General features: G+C 52.9%; 1 protein-coding gene across 1 annotated transcript in view; it reads right to left on the bottom strand.

Annotated features, from left to right (window-relative positions):
* ASAH1 (N-acylsphingosine amidohydrolase 1) overlaps nucleotides 1-14,674 on the bottom strand; it is a 45,815-nt gene extending 31,141 nt beyond the window's left edge. Inside the window, exons 1-2 of the mRNA XM_078867952.1 lie at nucleotides 14,137-14,674; nucleotides 7,864-7,910 (exon numbers count right to left, since the gene is read on the bottom strand). Coding sequence (XP_078724078.1) covers nucleotides 7,864-7,910; nucleotides 14,137-14,205 — 116 coding nt within the window. The 5' untranslated portion in view covers nucleotides 14,206-14,674. The remainder of the gene's footprint in view (nucleotides 1-7,863; nucleotides 7,911-14,136) is intronic.
* Nucleotides 14,675-19,788: the final 5,114 nt, after the last annotated feature.

Below are 19,788 nucleotides of genomic sequence, written 5' to 3'. Positions count from 1 at the left end.
GGACCCAGAGAAAAAATCCACAGGACCACGGGGAGAACACGCAAATTCCAAATATACAGCAGGCGTCAGGGTCAGGATCGAACCCAAGACCTCCTGTATACCAAGTGATGTAGTTAACATCTCGCCAAAAAGAAATGACCCACAAATATCAATGAGGATTATATATCGCAATAATCGAATGGCCCCAGGTCACTCTTGTAAATGAGACTCACCCTAGCCTATTGTGCTCTCACCTCGCTAAACAAAATCAACATCCAAAACTGACTTCCATTCCTATACCCCCTCCTCGCATATGCCACATCTGTCACCACGGAGAGTTAAAGCATGGTGCGACTCATAGGATGCACGATGGTTAGTTGAGAAAAATGCGATTCTGGCTCCCAATGCTACAAGATCGATTGAGGCTGACCTTGTAGATAAGAACAATAATTGCTCAAAGGCAGCTCAGGACACACAGCCCAGGTAATGCATCTTCAGCATCCTGATGTAAGTTTGAAGCTTCATTTGTGAGAAGTAGACTTTAACATCAATTCCGATCACGCAAACTCCGGTCATCCTCGCAGCGGCTTTTGGCGAACCACCGAACAAAGACGGTCACCGCATTGTGCACTTTTAGATGCGTTTCTGCGGCCATCTGGAATGCTCTTCCTTCTGATATTAGGAAGCCGCTGGAGCTATTCACTTTTAAAAACAACTCGATTGAAAACTCTTTTCTTGCGAACTGATTTTTGTTTAGTTTGTTGTCTTTCCCCCGCACCTCCGATGAGCGCGGTTGGCTACGTAGGGTGCGAAACAGGTTCACCGCACATACGTACATACGTCCTGTGATGCCACTGCAATGACGTTGAACTCAAACGTACGAGTGACATCAGCGATGCGCAAAAGTGACGCTCCTCACCGTGAAGTCTCGTTTCTCACTCGGGAAGCTTTAGACTTCCGGACCTCCCTCTCACCAGACACCTCCACACTTCTCTCCAGCAGATGCCCTCCGTCTGCCCCCCACAGCCGCCCACTGGGCACCCTCTGCTCCACTTTGACTTCCTATGCAGTTTTCCGGAGGAGGGGGGGACGGGACGTCAAATGGCCACTTAATTGTCCCATTCCCACGTGCTCTTTGCGAGGTTTAGAGTTTGAGAAGTGGTGTTCTATTCCCCCCTGCCTGACCACGTGGATCGTGATTTATGTTCTTGTTTACATACCGTACAGGCTGTTTAGAGATATCGGTTCAAATGCAGAACAGACTAATCCGTTCATTCACTTCCAACCCCAGCTGCACAACATCACGAGTCGCCACTCGTGATAAGGGGACACTTAAAAACCCTAGTCCGTCACGTCTATATTATTCCAATGAACAACTTTTAATCTTTTCGGCGTGTACAAATTCTGTGCGGTGTATTTCAGTGAGGAAATGTATACGGTTAAAATTGACAGTTAAAAACGAGAACAATTCCATCAGAGAACCACGATCGTGTTTGAATTGAAAGGTATTGAGGACCACCACTAAGGCAACAACACCACCTTGTCAGAGTGCTGTTCGTTAACCCAGCACACGGCGATTAATGAACCCACGATCACATGGGCAGGCATGCCCCCACAGCTGTTCCCCTCCCACTGTCTCCCCCCTTCTCTCCCTCCCATCCCCCACCCTCTCCTCTATTCCCCCCCCCTTATCTCCCTCTAATCCTCCACTCTCCCTGTCTCCCCACCTTTTCTCCCTCCCATCCTCCACCCTCCCCCTCTCTCTCCCCCCTTTTCTCCCTCCCCCCGTCGCCCCACCTTCTCTCCCCCTCCCATCCTTGTGTGGAATATCATTCCATAATTGCCCTTTCTCCGGAGATTATATTCATTCCACAAGGCTACATACCTCAGTGGGCCTTACCTGGTAAAAAAAAAGTTTGTTTGTTGACCATACTTCACCGCACTGGGAGGTTACCCTGGATATGGTTCTGACATCACTCGCCACTGGTGATAGCCATAGTTGGGAATCAAACTCAGTTGGCCGAGATCAAGAGTCCAGTGCACCTACCACCAAGCAAGCAAGGAGCGCCCTCCAGTGGCGAGAGATGGAACTGCTGCCAAGATCGAAGATCTTATCGCAAATTCGCCGTTAACGTAAATTAGGGGGGGAGGGGGGGAGTCATTGACAGCCAAAAGGAGTCCATACCTATCAACCCATACGTTTTAGCCGTATTCTTGTACAGGGAAATTGAGTTCAGGTCCATACGGCGTACAGCCGTTTCAAAACGGGAACATTTTTGTCTGTTTGTGTTTCTACCTTGTGAACGGACTTTGTTGGATGAACGTTGAGATTTATAAGGGCACGGGGTGACCAATAAGGTCTGTAATAAGGTAGGCACTGATAAGGGGTTGACAGGTATGAGAGTCGTCCACAGAATCCGCCACTCATTTCAATGGCGACCCCTGTAAATGCGTTCAAACGAACGAGACGACAGTGTGGTGGATACAATCATCAGACATGATTCCTTGTAAAAGGTTTCAGTTTGGTTTTTTAACATCTTAACAGCTTGACTTGAAGCTTTCGTGACTGCAGGAATCCATACTCTTTGGTTCTTTCGGTAAAGTCACGTAGGTCGAAATAAAATAAAACAAATCACGACATTTCGATCGCAACACAAGCAAACTTCATCAGGTGGGACAACCACAGCAAGAAAATGCTGAAGTCGGTGGGAGAGCTGCCGTGGCAAGAGGTTATATAGGTAAGAAAGGGGGGAGGAGGCAAGGGGGGGAGAAATTAGAGGGCACGGAAGTGGCTATGTTAATGTGAGGGATTAGCATAATGTTAATGTGAGAAATTAGCATGTAACTGTAGAAAATGTAACCCGTAAAAACAAAGTTTTTCACTATAAATCCTTTATATGCGTGGCATCGGTTTTATTTTATTATTAATTTCTGTTTTTCTTGAGTAAGAGTTTCATTTTTATCACATTGGTATTTTAAATTAAATATGAAAAAAAAAATTCCTAAAAAGTGGAAAATTTAGGAAAAATTTTTTCACGAAAATAAATTGTCACACACAACGAGTCTGTGTGCAAAATGTCAGCTCGATTGGATCACGGGAAGTGGGTTAAAAAACGACTGAAAGATTTGCACGGTCGTAAGCGCGCAAGCAAGCAAGCAAGTGAACTTAATATAAAGGATTTAAAAAGGAGAGCGGCCTCCTTTTTTTCTACAGTTACATGCTAATCCCTCACATTAACATAGCCACTTCCGTGCCCTCGTCTAGGAGGGCGCTCTCCTAGCTTACTTTTACATGCTAATTTCTCACATTAACATCACTAGCCCCGGCCACTTCTTTATAACCCTTGAGCTACACCCATTTCAAACCTTTTAAAACAGTCTGCCTCAGCAGCAGACCATGCTTTCCCACCTGATGGACGCTTGTGTTGCACCCGAAACGTCGTGAATTATTTTATTTTATACCTACGTGACTTTACCGAAAGAACGAAAGTGTATGGATTCCTGCAGTCACGAAAACTTCAAATCAAGATTCAACACCACCTAGCCAGTGAACTGGAACACGTACACCAAGCCCTCAAGATGAATGGGTACTCGGACCGCATTATTCGCAAAGGTTTTCTCCAACCATGGAGAAACAATCTCCTGAGAATCCAATCAAAACCATCACGTTACCATACATAGCAGGTGTTACCAAAAATAATTCCAAAATCTTATACAAACACAAGATCCAGGTCCGATTCAATACAGTACACCAAATCCGTGATATAATCCCATCTGTGAAGGATGTCATTCCTGACTTGCTATACCCTGGAGTCTACAAACTGAGCTGTGGCTGCGGCAGCAGTTACATTGGGGAAATGAAACAACATGTCTCGGTTTAACACGTAGGCTTTCGCGACCTATATTATTCACAATCAACGTTGTTGGGTTAGATCGCGTTATTTATAAATGTGTCGTAACCCTCCCCCACCCGACACGCCAATCAGCAAAAAAAGTGTCACGTTGACAAAAGACAAATAGTTAACTGCTTTCGCCCACCGGTGTGTTGAAGCGTGAAACCACAACATTTACAATTTTTTGAGTACGACGTTTCGCTGGTAATTGCGTCCAGCATCATCGGGAAATTCGCCAGAATGGTGAGGCTCTGCTCTTGCTCACGGTCTTAAATAGAGCAGCAGCAGCAGGGTGACATCATCATTTAACTAAAAAAATTGTAAATGTTGTGGTTTCACGCCTCAACACACCGCTGGGCTAAAGCAGTGAACTATTTGTCTTTTGTCAACGTGACACTATTTTTGCTGATTGGCCATGTCGGGTGATGGAGGGTTACGACACATTTATAAATAACGCGATCTAACCCAAAAACGTTTATTATGAAACATGTCTCGGACCGTGTTCACGAACACAAGGCAGATCTGAAACATGGCAGAACAAATACCTCTGCTGTGGCTGACCATTGTTATAACGCTGTGGGCTTGCATGATATTGTTTTTTTCCGAGACCAAGGTACTCTGCAAACCTTCGAGCTACTATGAAAGGTTTGTTCATGAAGCCATCCAGATATATAAACAGACAAAACTTCAACCGAGAAGATAGATACAAATTGAACAATCATTGGAAGGATGTTATTAGCCAGGTAATACCTTAACTTGTTGTTTCATTCGTACCTGCCGGTTTACTGCTAGCCTTGCCCACGTCCCCCCCCCCAGCCTCAAGTCCTCTTTCTCTTCTTCCACCATCTTCCCACTTCTAGCCCCGCCCACTCACGTCCTCTTCCCCTAGCGCTCACGCCCCCCTCCCCCTACCTCACACGCCCCCCCCCCCTCTATCTCTCTCCCCCCTTGCCTCCTCCCCCCTCTCTTACCTATATAACCTCTTGCCACGGCAACTCTCCCGCCGACTTCAGCATTTTCTTGCTGTGGTTGTCCCACCTGATGAAGTTCACTTGTGTTGCGATCCAAACGTCATGATTTATTTTATTTTATTTCTATCTACGTGACTTTACCGAAAGAACCAAAGAGTATCTTAACACCTGTTTAGTTGCCAGAAAAAAGGGGAAAAAACTATTATAATATTTTGGTACTGGCAAAGGAGATCCCATGATAAATAATTAATTTTTCAACAAGTGACGAGCCTGGTATAACGCAGGACCGTTTATGTTCAAGGTATCTTCTGCGTAAATTTCAGCGCCGTGCTCATGTTTTCGTACCGGACGCCACCACACAAGGCACGCGACCCCCATTTTCCTGGATGTCTGTGCACTTCGGCCATAATAACGCAGTCATGGGTTTCATAAAAACCCACGCACGTCATTCCAGCACCTTGAACATTTACATAGTAAAGGCGATAAACTTTTAACACCTCAAAAAGGCAACACACGCGCACCTCCATATCATCGGAATCAATTACTCGCGAACCCTTTATCATTCCACGGCGCGCAGTCGAGTGTGTTAGATCTACGCGGCATGCCGTCTGGCCAAACTTCGTGGGGGCGCGACTGAGGAAGCAGTTGAGAGGTCCGGCGGTGGGGGCTGACGGACATCTACTGTTGTCACCGCGGGCGCGGACCAACGGTGAGAGGAGGGGGGGAGGTGGGGGACTGGATCGGCCACTGAACGGCACGGAGGGGAGTTCGTCCGTCCTCACTTGCGAAACAGTGACCTTCTTTCCTAGAATTCTGACTATGCCGCAGCTTACCTGGGACTTTGAAAAGCGCTGATCTCAAAGATCACGAGAGAGGAAGTGGTGTAAATTCCACCGCTGGGTTACACACCCATTATTTAGTTTGATTACTCCCGCTCAGTGCTGTCATTTGACATCCCCGGTTATCGTGGCTCTGAGTGGCAGTGGGTTCATTACGAATACTGTAGTTAATATTTTCTATCCACTGCTGAATGAAGGACTCCCAAAAACTGTCACCCTGCAAGCACGATGCATCTCACTCCTACAAAAGCTGGTCTCATCGCTCCATCTCCGTGGTTGTCGTTCCCCTTGGGTGCGCGCACTCCTTCGATTACCATTCTATCACCAGTCTTGTTCGTCTGCTGCTATCGCTTCTGATGCCTCCTGCCCACTTTACTTCCCTCAACGATCAATATGATGTTGCTGATCCATGTGTCTGTGAGTGTAATTCCGATCAAATATAAACACACACAGACATTACCACAACAAGTTACAAAGAGTGGCTGCTATTAAATTATAATTTAATGCTGTTTGGTATCTTGCCAGTGCAGCACATTGCGTGCGTCATGAAATTTTTTTCATACATTTCTGATTTGTTATTCTCCAATTGGTGATTCCTGTTGGACTGCATTCTCTCTAACTGTGGTCTGGTAACAGCTGAGCATCTCCCGTGCCCTATGTGGCATTACCTAACGCAGTGCTCGTGTAAAGCCCAGGGCCCAATGCAACCCCTTACACAAATACTGATCCGTCTCTCCCAGAACATCGCTTCCCACGTAACTTTCTTACAATGGAAGATCAATCTTATCAACAGCTGTTTCAGCTAGAAATACAAGGGAGGCCAGAGAGTGAGAGAGAAGAAATACTGAGGTGGGCGACAGAAGAGATGAGACGCGGAGATGGGAGGAGCGATAGAGAGGACATAGGATGAGATGAGCGCCAGAGTGACACGGAGAGAAAGAAATAAACACAGGAGTGAACCAAGGGACAACGGCGATATCGTAGACAAATTTTCTATACAAAATTTGATTCAATTCTATTCTTGCATCTGGCAATGTGTTCAGGATCTACGGTGGCAAGATGTTAACTAACTCGCCTGGTATACAGGAGGGCGCGAGTTCGATCCCGACCATGACACCTGTATATTTGGAGTTTGCATTTCTCTTACCCCTTTGATTGCGTGGATTTTTCTCTGAATGCTCCGGTTTTTCCCTCCACATTTAGAAACATCCATTTAGAGTATATGGCTGCAATACATTTCCGCATGATAAGCCACTACGTTGAGTTTCATTTGTAGCCAGGTCGCTTCTGAAAATGAGCTATATAGCTCAGTGGGCCTTACCTGGTAAAATTTAAAATAGTTTAAATAGTAAATGCCAATGTTAAAGTCTTTTAGCCACGAGAGGGCTTCAGGAGTCCATCTAGATTTGCTATTCCTCTGTTGACGGAGCGCAGACTACAGCGGTCTTACTATACAGTATTATCCATAGTTTGGGTACCATGGCCACAATCGCACTACCGTGGCTTCTTTAATTTTAAATTTTACACTCATGAAGGAGATGTGTGCATTGGCCTGTTTGATGTTCTGATGCAGTTGATCGTGACACACCACCAGTATCTCTGAGGAGGAATTTCAAAGCCAGGAGGTGCAAAATATGTGGGTCTTGAGTGAGTTGTTTTTCTAGAGACTGAAGAGTTCACACAGAAAATGGACAAAAAACAAACACACTGAAGATTCACGTGGAAACAGAAAAGAGACCACAATGAGGAATCTACGAGGCTAGAGAGATGCACACAACACGAGAGACGCACAGACACGAGAGGAAGTTCTGTATGACACCAGATAATTCGAGCCTCGACAATCGGTGAGATCGATTCTCTGAAACGCAAGGGATTCTGAAGCCAAGTGAACGCCTCCCTCCGCCACCAAAGACTTTGCGTGTCCCCCACGTGTCGTGCGGACACCACCGGAATTGAGCAGTGGTGTCCGGCACAATATACGTGCTGTAGATTACAAGGTTTAAAGCCCAAGAGAAGACCATCTCCCTTAGAGAGCGCACAGACTCCTACACAGGGAAACAGGGTTGACCACCCAGGCATGTTTAAGACGCAGCAATGCGTGCAAGGAAACCTGCGTTTCTCAAGGTCATGATTCATGCAGTCGATCAGCGTGGAGTGTTGTTCACGAATGGGAATCCTTACGTGGGTCCCTTCGGGGGGTACATGCCACTCCGGCACTCTTCGGTGTACTGCACACACCACACACAGAAGCAAGACAACAATGAACGCCATTCACCACGAAGTGCAGAAGTGACTAAGTGTAGTGGTGACTGGCTGTAGTAGTGACTGGCTGTAGCGGTGACTAGTGTAGCGGTGACTGGTGTAGCGGTGACCGGTGTAGCGGTGACAGCGGTGACTGGTGTAGTGGTGACTAGTGTAGCGGCGACCGGTGTGGCGGTGACTAGTGTTGCGGTGACTGGTGTAGCGGTGACTGGTGTAGCGGTGACTAGTGTTGCGGTGACTGGTGTAGCGGTGACTGGTGTAGCGGTGACCGGTGAAGCGGTGACAGCGGTGAATAGTGTAGCGGTGACTGGCTGTAGTGGTGACTGGCTGTAGTGGTGACTGGTGTAGCGGTGACTATTGTAGCGGTGACTGGTGTAGCGGTGACTGGTGTAGCGGTGACTGGCTGTAGCGGTGACTGGCTGTAGCGGTGACTGGCTGTAGCGGCGACTGGTGTAGCGGCGACCGGTGTAGCGGCGACCGGTGTAGCGGCGACCGGTGTAGCGGCGACCGGTGTAGCGGTGACTGTGTAGCGGTGACTGGTGTAGCGGTGACAGGTGTAGCGCTGACTGGTGTAGCGGTGACTGGTGTAGCGGTGACTGTGTAGCGGTGACTGGTGTAACGGTGACTGGTGTAGCGGTGACTGGTGTAGCGCTGACTGTGTAGCGGTGATTGGTGTAGCGCTGACTAGTGTAGCGGCGATCGGTGTAGCGGTGACAGCGGTGACTGGTGTAGCGGCGACTGGTGTTGCGGTGACTGGTGTTGCGGTGACTGGTGTAGCGGTGCCTGGTGTTGCGGTGACTGGTGTAGCGGTGACTGGTGTAGTGGTGACCGGTGTAGTGGTGACCGGTGTAGCGGTGACCGGTGTAGTGGTGACAGCGGTGACTGGTGTAGCGGTGACTGGTGTAGCGGTGACTGGTGTAGCGGTGACTGGTGTAGCGGTGCCTGGTGTAGCGGTGCCTGGTGTTGTGGTGACCGGTGTAGCGGTGACCGGTGTAGCGGTGACCGGTGTAGCGGTGACCGGTGTAATTGTGACAGCGGTGACTGGTGTAGCGGTGACTGGTGTAGCGGTGACTGGTGTAGCGGTGCCTGGTGTTGCGGTGACTGGTGTAGCGGTGACCGGTGTAGCGGTGACCGGTGTAGGGGTGACAGCGTTGACCGGTGTAGCGGCGACCGGTGTAGCGGTGACTAGTGTTGCGGTGACTGGTGTAGCGGTGACTGGTGTAGCGGTGACCGGTGTAGCGGTGACAGCGGTGACTAGTGTAGTGGTGACTGGCTGTAGCGGTGACTGGTGTATCGGTGACTAGTGTAGCGGTGACTGGTGTAGCGGTGACTGGTGTAGCGGTGACTGGCTGTAGCGGTGACTGGCTGTAGCGGCGACCGGTGTAGCGGCGACCGGTGTAGCGGCGACCGGTGTAGCGGCGACCGGTGTAGCGGCGACTGGTGTAGCGGCGACCGGTGTAGCGGCGACCGGTGTAGCGGTGACTGGTGTAGCGCTGACTGGAGTAGCGGTGACTGGTGTAGCGGTGACTGGTGTAGCCGTGACTGGTGTAGCGGTGACTGGTGTAGCGCTGACTGTGTAGCGGTGATTGGTGTAGCGCTGACTAGTGTAGCGGTGACTAGTGTAGCGGTGACCGGTGTAGCGGCGATCGGTGTAGCGGTGACAGCGGTGACTGGTGTAGCGGCGACTGGTGTTGCGGTGACAGGTGTTGCGGTGACTGGTGTTGCGGTGACTGGTGTAGCGGTGACCGGTGTAGCGGTGACAGCGGTGACTGGTGTAGTGGTGACCGGTGTAGCGGTGACTGGTGTAGCGGTGACTGGTGTTGCGGTGACTGGTGTAGCGGTGACTGGTGTAGCGGCGACCGGTGTAGCGGCGACCGGTGTAGCGGTGACCGGTGTAGCAGTGACTGGTGTAGCGGTGACTAGTGTTGCGGTGACTGGTGTAGTGGTGACTGGTGTAGCGGTGACCGGTGTAGTGGTGACAGCGGTGACTGGTGTAGCGGTGACTAGTGTTGCGGTGTAGCAGTGACTGGTGTAGCGGTGACTGGTGTAGTGGTGACTGGTGTAGCGGTGACTGGTGTAGCGGTGACTAGTGTAGCGGTGACTGGTGTTGCGGTGACTGGTGTAGCGGTGACTGGTGTAGCGGTGCCTGGTGTTGCGGTGACCGGTGTAGTGGTGACAGCGGTGACTGGTGTAGTGGTGACTGGTGTTGCGGTGACTGGTGTAGCGGTGACTGGTGTAGCGGTGCCTGGTGTTGCGGTGACCGGTGTAGTGGTGACAGCGGTGACTGGTGTAGTGGTGACCGGTGTAGCGGTGACTGGTGTAGCGGTGACTGGTGTAGCGGTGACCGGTGTAGCGGTGACAGCGGTGACTGGTGTAGTGGTGACTGGTGTAGCGGTGACCGGTGTAGCAGTGACTGGTGTAGCGGTGACTGGTGTAGCGGTGACTGGTGTAGCGGTGCCTGGTGTTGCGGTGACTGGTGTAGCGGTGACTGGTGTAGCGGTGACTGGTGTAGCAGTGACTGGTGTAGCGGTGACTAGTGTAGCGGTGCCTGGTGTAGCGGTGCCTGGTGTTGCTGTGACTGGTGTAGCGGTGACTGGTGTAGCGGTGACCGGTGTAGCGGTGACAGCGGAGACTGGTGTAGCGGTGACTGGTGTAGCGGTGACTAGTGTTACGGTGACTGGTGTTGCGGTGACTGGTGTAGCAGTGACTGGTGTAGCGGTGACTGGTGTTGCGGTGACCGGTGTAGTGGTGACAGCGGTGACTGGTGTAGTGGTGACCGGTGTAGCGGTGACTGGTGTAGCGGTGACTGGTGTAGCGGTGACTGGTGTTGCGGTGACTGGTGTAGCGGTGACCGGTGTAGCGGTGACAGCGGTGACTGGTGTAGCGGTGACCGGTGTAGCGGTGACCGGTGTAGCGGTGACTGGTGTAGCGGTGACTGGTGTAGCGGTGCCTGATGTTGCGGTGACTGGTGTAGCGGTGACCGGTGTAGCGGTGACTGGTGTAGCGGTGACTGGTGTAGCGGTGCCTGGTGTTGCAGTGACTGGTGTAGTGGTGACTGGTGTAGCGGTGACTGGTGTAGCGGTGCCTGGTGTTGCGGTGACCGGTGTAGTGGTGACAGCGGTGACTGGTCTAGTGGTGACCGGTGTAGCGGTGACTGGTGTAGCGGTGACTGGTGTTGCGGTGACTGGTGTAGCGGTGACCGGTGTAGCGGTGACAGTGGTGACTGGTGTAGCGGTGACCGGTGTAGCGGTGACCGGTGTAGCGGTGACTGGTGTAGCGGTGACCGGTGTAGCGGTGACTGGTGTAGCGGTGACTGGTGTAGCGTTGACAAGTGTTGCGGTGACTGGTGTAGTGGTGCCTGGTGTAGCAGTGCCTGGTGTTGCGGTGACTGGTGTAGCGGTGACAGCGGTGACTGGTGTAGCGGTGACTGGTGTAGCGGTGACTAGTGTTGCGGTGACTGGTGTTGCGGTGACTGGTGTAGCGGTGACTGGTGTAGCGCTGACTGGTGTAGCGGTGACTGGTGTAGCGGTGACTGGTGTAGCGGTGACTAGTATTGCGGTGACTGGTGTTGCGGTGACTAGTGTTGCGGTGACTGGTGTAGTGCTGACTGGTGTAGCGGTGACTGTGTAGCGGTGACCGGTGTAGCGGTGACAGTGGTGACTGGTTCTAGCGGTGACCGGTGTAGCGGTGACCGGTGTAGCGGTGACTGGTGTAGCGGTGACTGGTGTAGCGGTGACTGGTGTAGCGGTGCCTGGTGTTGCAGTGACTGATGTAGCGGTGACCGGTGTAGCGGTGACCGGTGTAGCGGTGACTGGTGTAGCGTTGACAAGTGTTGCGGTGACTGGTGTAGTGGTGCCTGGTGTAGCGGTGCCTGGTGTTGCGGTGACTGGTGTAGCGGTGACAGCGGTAACTGGTGTAGCGGTGACTGGTGTAGCGGTGACTAGTGTTGCGGTGACTGGTGTTGCGGTGACTGGTGTAGCGGTGACTGGTGTAGCGCTGACTGGTGTAGCGGTGACTGGTGTAGCGGTGACTGGTGTTGCGGTGACTGGTGTAGCGGTGACTGGTGTAGCGCTGACTGGTGTAGCGGTGACTGTGTAGCGGTGACTGGTGTAGCGGTGACTGGTGTAGCGGTGACTGGTGTAGCGGTGACTGGTGTAGCGGTGACTGTGTAGCGGTGACTGTGTAGCGGTGACTGGTGTCGCGCTGACTGTGTAGCGGTGACTGTGTAGCGGTGACCGGTGTAGCGGTGACAGTGGTGACTGGTTCTAGCGGTGACCGGTGTAGCGGTGACCGGTGTAGCGGCGACTGGTGTAGCGGCGACCGGTGTAGCGGTGACTGGTGTTGCGGTGACTGGTGTAGCGGTGACTGGTGTAGCGGTGACCAGTGTAGCGGTGACAGCGGTGACTGGTGTAGCGGTGACTGGTGTAGCGGTGACTGGTGTAGCGGTGACCAGTGTAGCGGTGACAGCGGTTACTGGTTTAGCCGTGACTGGTGTAGCGGTGACTGGTGTAGCGGCGACTGGTGTAGCGGTGACAGCGGTGACTGGTGTAGCGGTGACCAGTGTAGCGGTGACAGCGGTGACTGGTGTAGCAGTGACTGGTGTAGCGGTGACTGGTGTAGCGGTGACCAGTGTAGCGGTAACAGCGGTGACTGGTGTAGCAGTGACTGGTGTAGCGGTGACCGGTGTAGTGGTGACAGCGGTGACTGGTGTAGCAGTGACTAGTGTTGCGGTGTAGCAGTGACTGGTGTAGCGGTAACTAGTGTAGTGGTGACTGGTGTAGCGGTGACTGGTGTAGCGCTGACTGGTGTAGCGGTGACTAGTGTAGCGGTGACTAGTGTAGCGCTGACTGGTGTAGCGGTGACTAGTGTAGCGGTGACTAGTGTAGCGCTGACAGCCTGTAGCGGTGACTAGTGTAGCGCTAACTGCCTGTAGCGGTGACTAGTGTAGCGGCGACCGGTGTAGCGGTGACTAGTGTAGCGCTGACTGGTGTAGCGGTGACTAGTGTAGCGGTGACTGGTGTAGCGCTGACTGGTGTAACGGTGACTAGTGTTGCGGCGACCGGTGTAGCGGTGACTAGTGTAGCGCTGACTAGTGTAACGGTGACTAGTGTAGCGGTGACTAGTGTTGCGGTGACTAGTGTTGCGGTGACTGGTGTTGCGGTGACTGGTGTAGCGGTGACTGGTGTAGCGCTGACTGGTGTAACGGTGACTAGTGTTGCGGCGACCGGTGTAGCGGTGACTAGTGTAGCGCTGACTAGTGTAGCGGTGACTAGTGTAGCGGTGACTGGTGTAGCGGTGACTGGTGTTGCGGCGACCGGTGTAGCGGTGACTAGTGTAGCGCTGACTAGTGTAGCGGTGACTAGTGTAGCGGTGACTGGTGTTGCGGTGACTGGTGTAGCGGTGACTAGTGTTGCGGTGACTGGTGTAGCGGTGACTAGTGTTGCGGTGACTGGTGTAGCGGTGACTGGTGTAGCGCTGACTGGTGTAACGGTGACTAGTGTTGCGGTGACTGGTGTAGCGGTGACTGTGTAGCGCTGACTGGTGTAGCGGTGACTGGTGTAGCGCTGACTGGTGTAGCGCTGACTGGTGTAGCGGTGACTGTGTAGCGGTGACTGGTGTAGCGGTGACTAGTGTTGCGGTGACTGGTGTAGCGGTGACTGGTGTAGCGCTGACTGGTGTAACGGTGACTAGTGTTGCGGTGACTGGTGTAGCGGTGACTGGTGTAGCGCTGACTGTGTAGCGGTGACTGGTGTAGCGCTGACTGGTGTAGCGGTGACTGTGTAGCGGTGACTGGTGTAGCGCTGACTGTGTAGCGGTGACTGGTGTAGCGGTGACTGGTGTAGCGGTGACTGGTGTAGCGGTGACTAATGTAGCGGCGACTGGTGTAGCGGCGCCTGGTGTTGCGGCGACTGGTGTAGCGGTGACTGGTGTTGCGGTGACTGGTGTACCGGTGACCGGTGTAGCGGTGACCGGTGTAGCGGTGACCGGTGTAGCGGTGACAGCGGTGACTGGTGTAGCGGTGACTGGTGAAGCGGTGCCTGGTGTTGCGGTGACTGGTGTAACGGTGACTGGTGTAGCGGTGACCGGTGTAGCGGTGACCGGTGTAGCGGTGACAGCGGTGACTGGTGTAGTGGTGACCGGTGTAGCGGTGCCTGGTGTAGTGGTGACTGGCTGTCGTGTCTCTCGTCTCACCGGGGGCACGAACTGGGCTCCCGCCAGCAGAGCGCCAAGCAGCGCTCCCAGCGCAGGCAGCAGCCTCATCGCTGGTCGACTCGCACGGTGGACCCTGCTGGTGGACGATGACCCTGCTGGTGGACCCTGCTGGTGGACTCTGCTGGTGGACGATGACCCTGCTGGTGGACTCTGCTGGTGGACGATGACCCTGCTGGTGGACTCTGCTGGTGGACGATGACCCTACTGGTGGACCCTGCTGGTGGACGATGACTCTGCTGGTGGACTGGGGCCCTGCTGGTGGACGATGACTCTGTTGGTGGACTGGGGCCCTGCTGGTGGACGATGATCCTGCTGGTGGACTCTGCTGGTGGACGATGACCCTGCTGGTGGACTCTACTGGTGGACGATGACCCTGCTGGTGAACTCTGCTGGTGGACTGGGGCTCCGCTCCACAGTCCACACCACCGCGTCTGAGTCGGCGCTGGCACGGCTCGATCCCTGCTCTGGCTTCCGCCTCCCGCGTCGATTCGCCGATCCAAACTAATCACGCAACTCTATGACGGTCTTTCGATTCTTATCGAATTACAGCTTCTTTTCAGGATTCAATAATCAGCAGCTTCAGGCTGACGATCGGGAAGAATGATATCGAGACAAATTGTTGATGTCGGGCACAGACGAGAGAAAGAGACAATAGAAACGAGACGGTGATAGCGAGAATCACGGGAATCGATTCTTGACCACGCAATCAAAATCGCCTCGCCGCCTCGCGCCGCCTCGTGACAGCTGGTGGAGGAGTGGGGGGGTCACGGTGGGGGGGGGGGTCACGTGTCGTATCACTTCTTGTCTGTAGACCGCGGCAAGGTAAAGTAAAAGGTAAAAACAACGAGCCGACCTTTACCCTAAATGACGTCACGTGATTTTGGACGATTTTTGACCCCCCCCCCTCGTCACAAAAGTCAGACCCCCCCCTCAAATATGACGTCACAAAGCTCTGCCCCCCCCCCCCCCCAAAAAAAAAACATGCTTCAAATTCAATTCGCTTTAAACTATTGTCATGGTAGTGCGTTTTTAATGTGGCGCTGCACTCCGATGTTGCAGGAGAAAACATTTATTAAAAAGTCTATTTAAAGAAGTAGAACGTGTTGTCTATATTTATTTAAAGTGACTTTCCCTTGTCGAGGCCGATCTGTCTGTCTGCTTCTGCCTGAGTGCGGGAAGTCGCCTCTGTCTGCGGGAGCACAGAGGCCGTGGTTTTCACCGGTGTTGTCGGTCCGTCTGGACCAACAATAACAACAGCAGCAGCAGCAGCAATAATAACAACACTAACACGACCATAACATAACGTCAATAACAAAACAACTATAACAACAAGACGAGACGTTGAAAAAATTATAATTCGGTCCAAACAACAACAAAAAACCCTTAATATTTCAAGAGCGCACGTGTGAACACGGGACGGTGGGTCCTTAATAAAGAACGTCACGGAGGAGTCCTTTAGAAGACCCGCAAGGTTTGCCAACCCCTAAGTCATCATGGGAAACATTTTTCGCCAAGACTATCAAAGTACGAGAAATAAGAATGTATGTTTTACCCCTTTCTGGCAATACAACAAGAGGTGTGTTAAGATGTGCAAACGCTAAATAGATTACATACCTGTCAACCCCTTATCAGTGCCTACCTTATTACGAACCAATTCAGACCTTATTGGTCACCTCGTGCACTTAAAAAAATCAACACATTTGTTGCTCGTATTCAAACAGTTGTACAGCGTAATGACCTGAAAACTCAATTTCTCTGTACAAGAATACTGGTAAACTGTATGGGTTGACACCTTTTGCAATGAATCAAGTACTACATTAACCACTCACAGTACTTGTGGTGAACATACAACCAAACATGCTCTGATAATATTGTATGTGTAATGTAGTAACTCGGCGGGAGACGACTTCACGGGTAACACACTCTTTATTTTACCAAACTCGTTCACAGGTGACTAACACCCACTTAGTATCTCGGGTGACAAACACCCACTTAGTATCTCGGGTGACAAACACCCACTTAGTATCTCGGGTGACAAACACCCACTTAGCTACCCTGGCGACTAACGCCCACTGAGCTACTCGGGTGACCAACACCCACTTAGCTACCCTGGCGACTAACGCCCACTGAGCTACTCGGGTAACCAACACCCACTTAGCTACTCGGCGACTAACGCCCACTGAGCTACTCGGGTGACCAACACCCACTTAGCTACTCGGCGACTAATGCCCCTGAGCTACTCGGGTGACCAACACCCACTTAGCTACCCTGGCGACTAACGCCCACTGAGCTACTCGGGACACTCCCTGCCCGGGGTGTCCGTCTTGACTGTGGGTCCCCAGCCCGACCCACGGGGGCATCGGACCCCGGGTCCCACAGTCTCGCCTCCGAGCCACACAGGGCCCCGGTCCCTACAAGGACGGCGGGACTAGGGGTCTCGGGGCACTAGGTCTTCAGCTCCGTCTTCTGGTCTTCAACTGGGTAACTCTCTCCGAGTGCTCTCGCGCGTCCCCCTTTATACCCCACCTGCGGACGTCGCTGCGAGCACCCATCCTATTCGACCAATCACTGGGCGCTGGCTACGATCCTGTTTTCCCACATCTCAGCGTGCCTCACCACCCACGCCGCGCTGCCCCGTCATCTGTCACTCCCGGCGCGCGCGTCCACACCACGCCCACAACGCGTGCCCAACCCCGCACCCCGCGCCGCCCCGTGATCCATCACTGTCACAGTCGGCGCACGTCAACACCACCACTACATCACCCCCTACCACATAGCTCGCAGCCGACCCGGCTGCTATAAAAATATACAAACCCCCCTGTGTGCCCCGTAACACAACACAACAACAAGAACAACAACTAATGTAACAACACAACACGACGCGAACACTACCATCCGCAACCATCAACCAATGCCACCGCGACAATAGAACAATATATACAATCCGGCGAGTGACAATAGCAATGTGTATGCAGAAAGAAAAATAAATGGAAATTTTTTTTTTTTTTTTTTTTTTTTTCTCTCGACTCGTGCAGCGTCCCATTCTTTCCGAGCGTCCCTACAACGGGACATTACCCCGGCAGAGGGGAACACCGGGCGAGCTCGGTGTCGAAAAAAAAATGTCTTCATGAAAATTGTTGTGCCCTAGCCCGAGTCCGCCTTGCCGGTCCGTCGTACGGCACCAGACGCGGTTGAACGTCCGGTGGTGCCGGCAGTTCAGGAAGACATTGGCCAGGCATCGAGGACCCGTGCGTGCCGCGGGGTTCAGGTTCCCGACGGTCAGCAGCCGTCAAGCCCGAGGCACCTGGGGGTGGGTCAGGTGGAGACACGTGAGGATCAGCCTGCGACACCTCCCTCCCCGAGTCGACGGTCACATCACACGCCCGGTCGTTACGGCACAGAACGGGGTCACACGGTGCCGCATAGGGCTTCAGTCGGGAGGGGTGCACGTACCAACGGCGTTTTTCCCATTTAATCTGTATACTCTGGGGTCGTGCAACCCGCACAATTTCCACCGGTCCCCTCCAAGGTCTCAACAACTTGGGGGACGTAGCCAACGGTGCATGTGGACAATGCAGCCAGGCCTTATCGCCTGGTTTCCAATCATGCGTATGCACCCTCCGCCCATGCAATCTCTCGTTCGCGATTTGCCGAGACCGCGAATTCAACCTCGCCACCTCCCGCGCTTCAGTCAATTTGGCGATATTAAATTTGATGTGGTCTGCCAATTTTGATTTTGCACGTGGCTGGGAAATCCCCAGTTGGACGTCCATGGCCGGATCGGCCTCCCGCCCATACATAAGAAAAAATGGGGAAAACCCCGTCGCCGCATGAGGGGCCATTCGATAGGCCGCGAGTACCCCCGGCACCTGTAAGTCCCAATCAACCTGATCGTCGCAGACCTGTTGGCACAACATAGACGTAATCGTCCTGTTCAGACGCTCAACCATCCCGTCAGTCTGCGGGTGGTAGGGGGAAGTACGCACTTTCTTTGTACCCAACAGGTCGCACACCTCGCGCAACAAAACGCTCGAAAAATTCTTTCCTTGATCCGTCAGCAAGCGTTCGGGGGCGCCCTTGTCCAAAACATAACCCTGGACGAAGGCGTCCGCCACCGCTGCAGCCGACTGGTTGGCGAGTGGCCATGCCATGGGCCATCGGGTGAAGTATTCTACGCCAACCAGCAGGAACCTATTTCCCCTTGGTGTAGCAGGAAAGGGCCCCAAGATGTCCAACGCAACCAATTCGTTTATGCGCGAAACTTGAATGGATTGCAGCGGTGGATTAGCTGCCAATGGTGGCGGTTTTCTTTTGGCGCACCCTACGCATCCCTTAAGAATATTCGCCACGTCATTACCCATCCCCGGCCAATAATAGTCTCGCTGGATTAGGGCGAGCGTTTTGTGAAAACCCAGATGCATGAGCCGTTCATGAGCTGCCAGAACGACCCTACCCCGCATAGCAACAGGCACAACGAGCACGTGACGCCGGGACATGTTGTCCCACTTCATCAAAAGGCCCTGTCTGCACACCCAGGAACCGACCCGCGCATCCCCTACCTCGGGAGCGCCAACTTTTCGACGTAGCGTAAGTAGGAAGCTGTCGGACATTTGGAGACGGCCCCACTCAATGAGGGGCAACGACAACAGCGAATCCCTCCCCGTGGGGGCGTCGACTCCCGGGGTGTCAGTGGCGGCGAGCGCAACTCCCGGGGTGTCGGCGACCGGGGGTTTGCACCGCGCCGATCCCAACAAACATGTGCAGTCCGTGCACGGTGGCAACCGCGACAAGGCGTCCGCATTTGAGTGTCGCAATCCCTTGCGGTAAATCGTCGTGAATTGGTAGTCCTGAAGGACCTCCAACCATCGGGACAATTGGCCTGATGGCTGTGCCACGCGCATAGCGTATTGTAGAGCCGCATGGTCCGTACGGACCGTAAAATGACGGCCGTAAAGATACGGCCTGAATTGCTGTGTAAAAAACACAATCGCTAACAATTCACGACGAGTCACGCAATAGCGTTGTTCGGCGGGGGAAAGAACTCTACTACCGTAGGCGACCACCCGTTCAACCCCCCCGACCACCTGTGAGAGCACCCCCCCGATACCCGTGTTGCTGGCATCTGTGTCAAGCAAAAACGGTTGTGTGAAATCGGGGTAACACAAGGGGGGAGCCTGCACCAAGGCGTCACGAAGGGAGCAGAATGCAGCCTCCTCTTCCGCCCCCCAGTGAAACCGCACACCCTTAGCCGTCAAAGCGTGCAGGGGCCTGGCTATGGTGGCAAACTGCTTGACAAAACGACGGTAATAGGAGGCGAAACCAATAAAACTGCGAACCTCCGTGACCGAGGTTGGCGTTGGCCATGAGCTGACGCAGTGCGTCTTAGCAGGGTCCGTCGAGATCCCTGAACGACTCACGATATGGCCCAAATACCTGACCGATTCCCGAAGCAGAAAACATTTAGCCGGTTTAAATTTAAGCTTAGCGGAACGCATCCTGAGGAACACCGCTCTCAGTCGCTGGAGGTGCTCCTCAAAAGTCCGACTGAAGACGATGATATCGTCGAGATAAATCAAACAGGTATCCCATTGGAGGCCCGACAAAACCAATTCCATGAGTCTCTGGAACGTG

Source organism: Lampetra fluviatilis, chromosome 25 (genome assembly GCF_964198595.1).
Source record: "Lampetra fluviatilis chromosome 25, kcLamFluv1.1, whole genome shotgun sequence".
NCBI classification, from domain to species: domain Eukaryota; kingdom Metazoa; phylum Chordata; class Hyperoartia; order Petromyzontiformes; family Petromyzontidae; genus Lampetra; species Lampetra fluviatilis.
The sequence above is the reverse complement of the archived record's forward strand: the minus strand, read 5'-3'. Positions and strand labels throughout refer to the sequence as shown.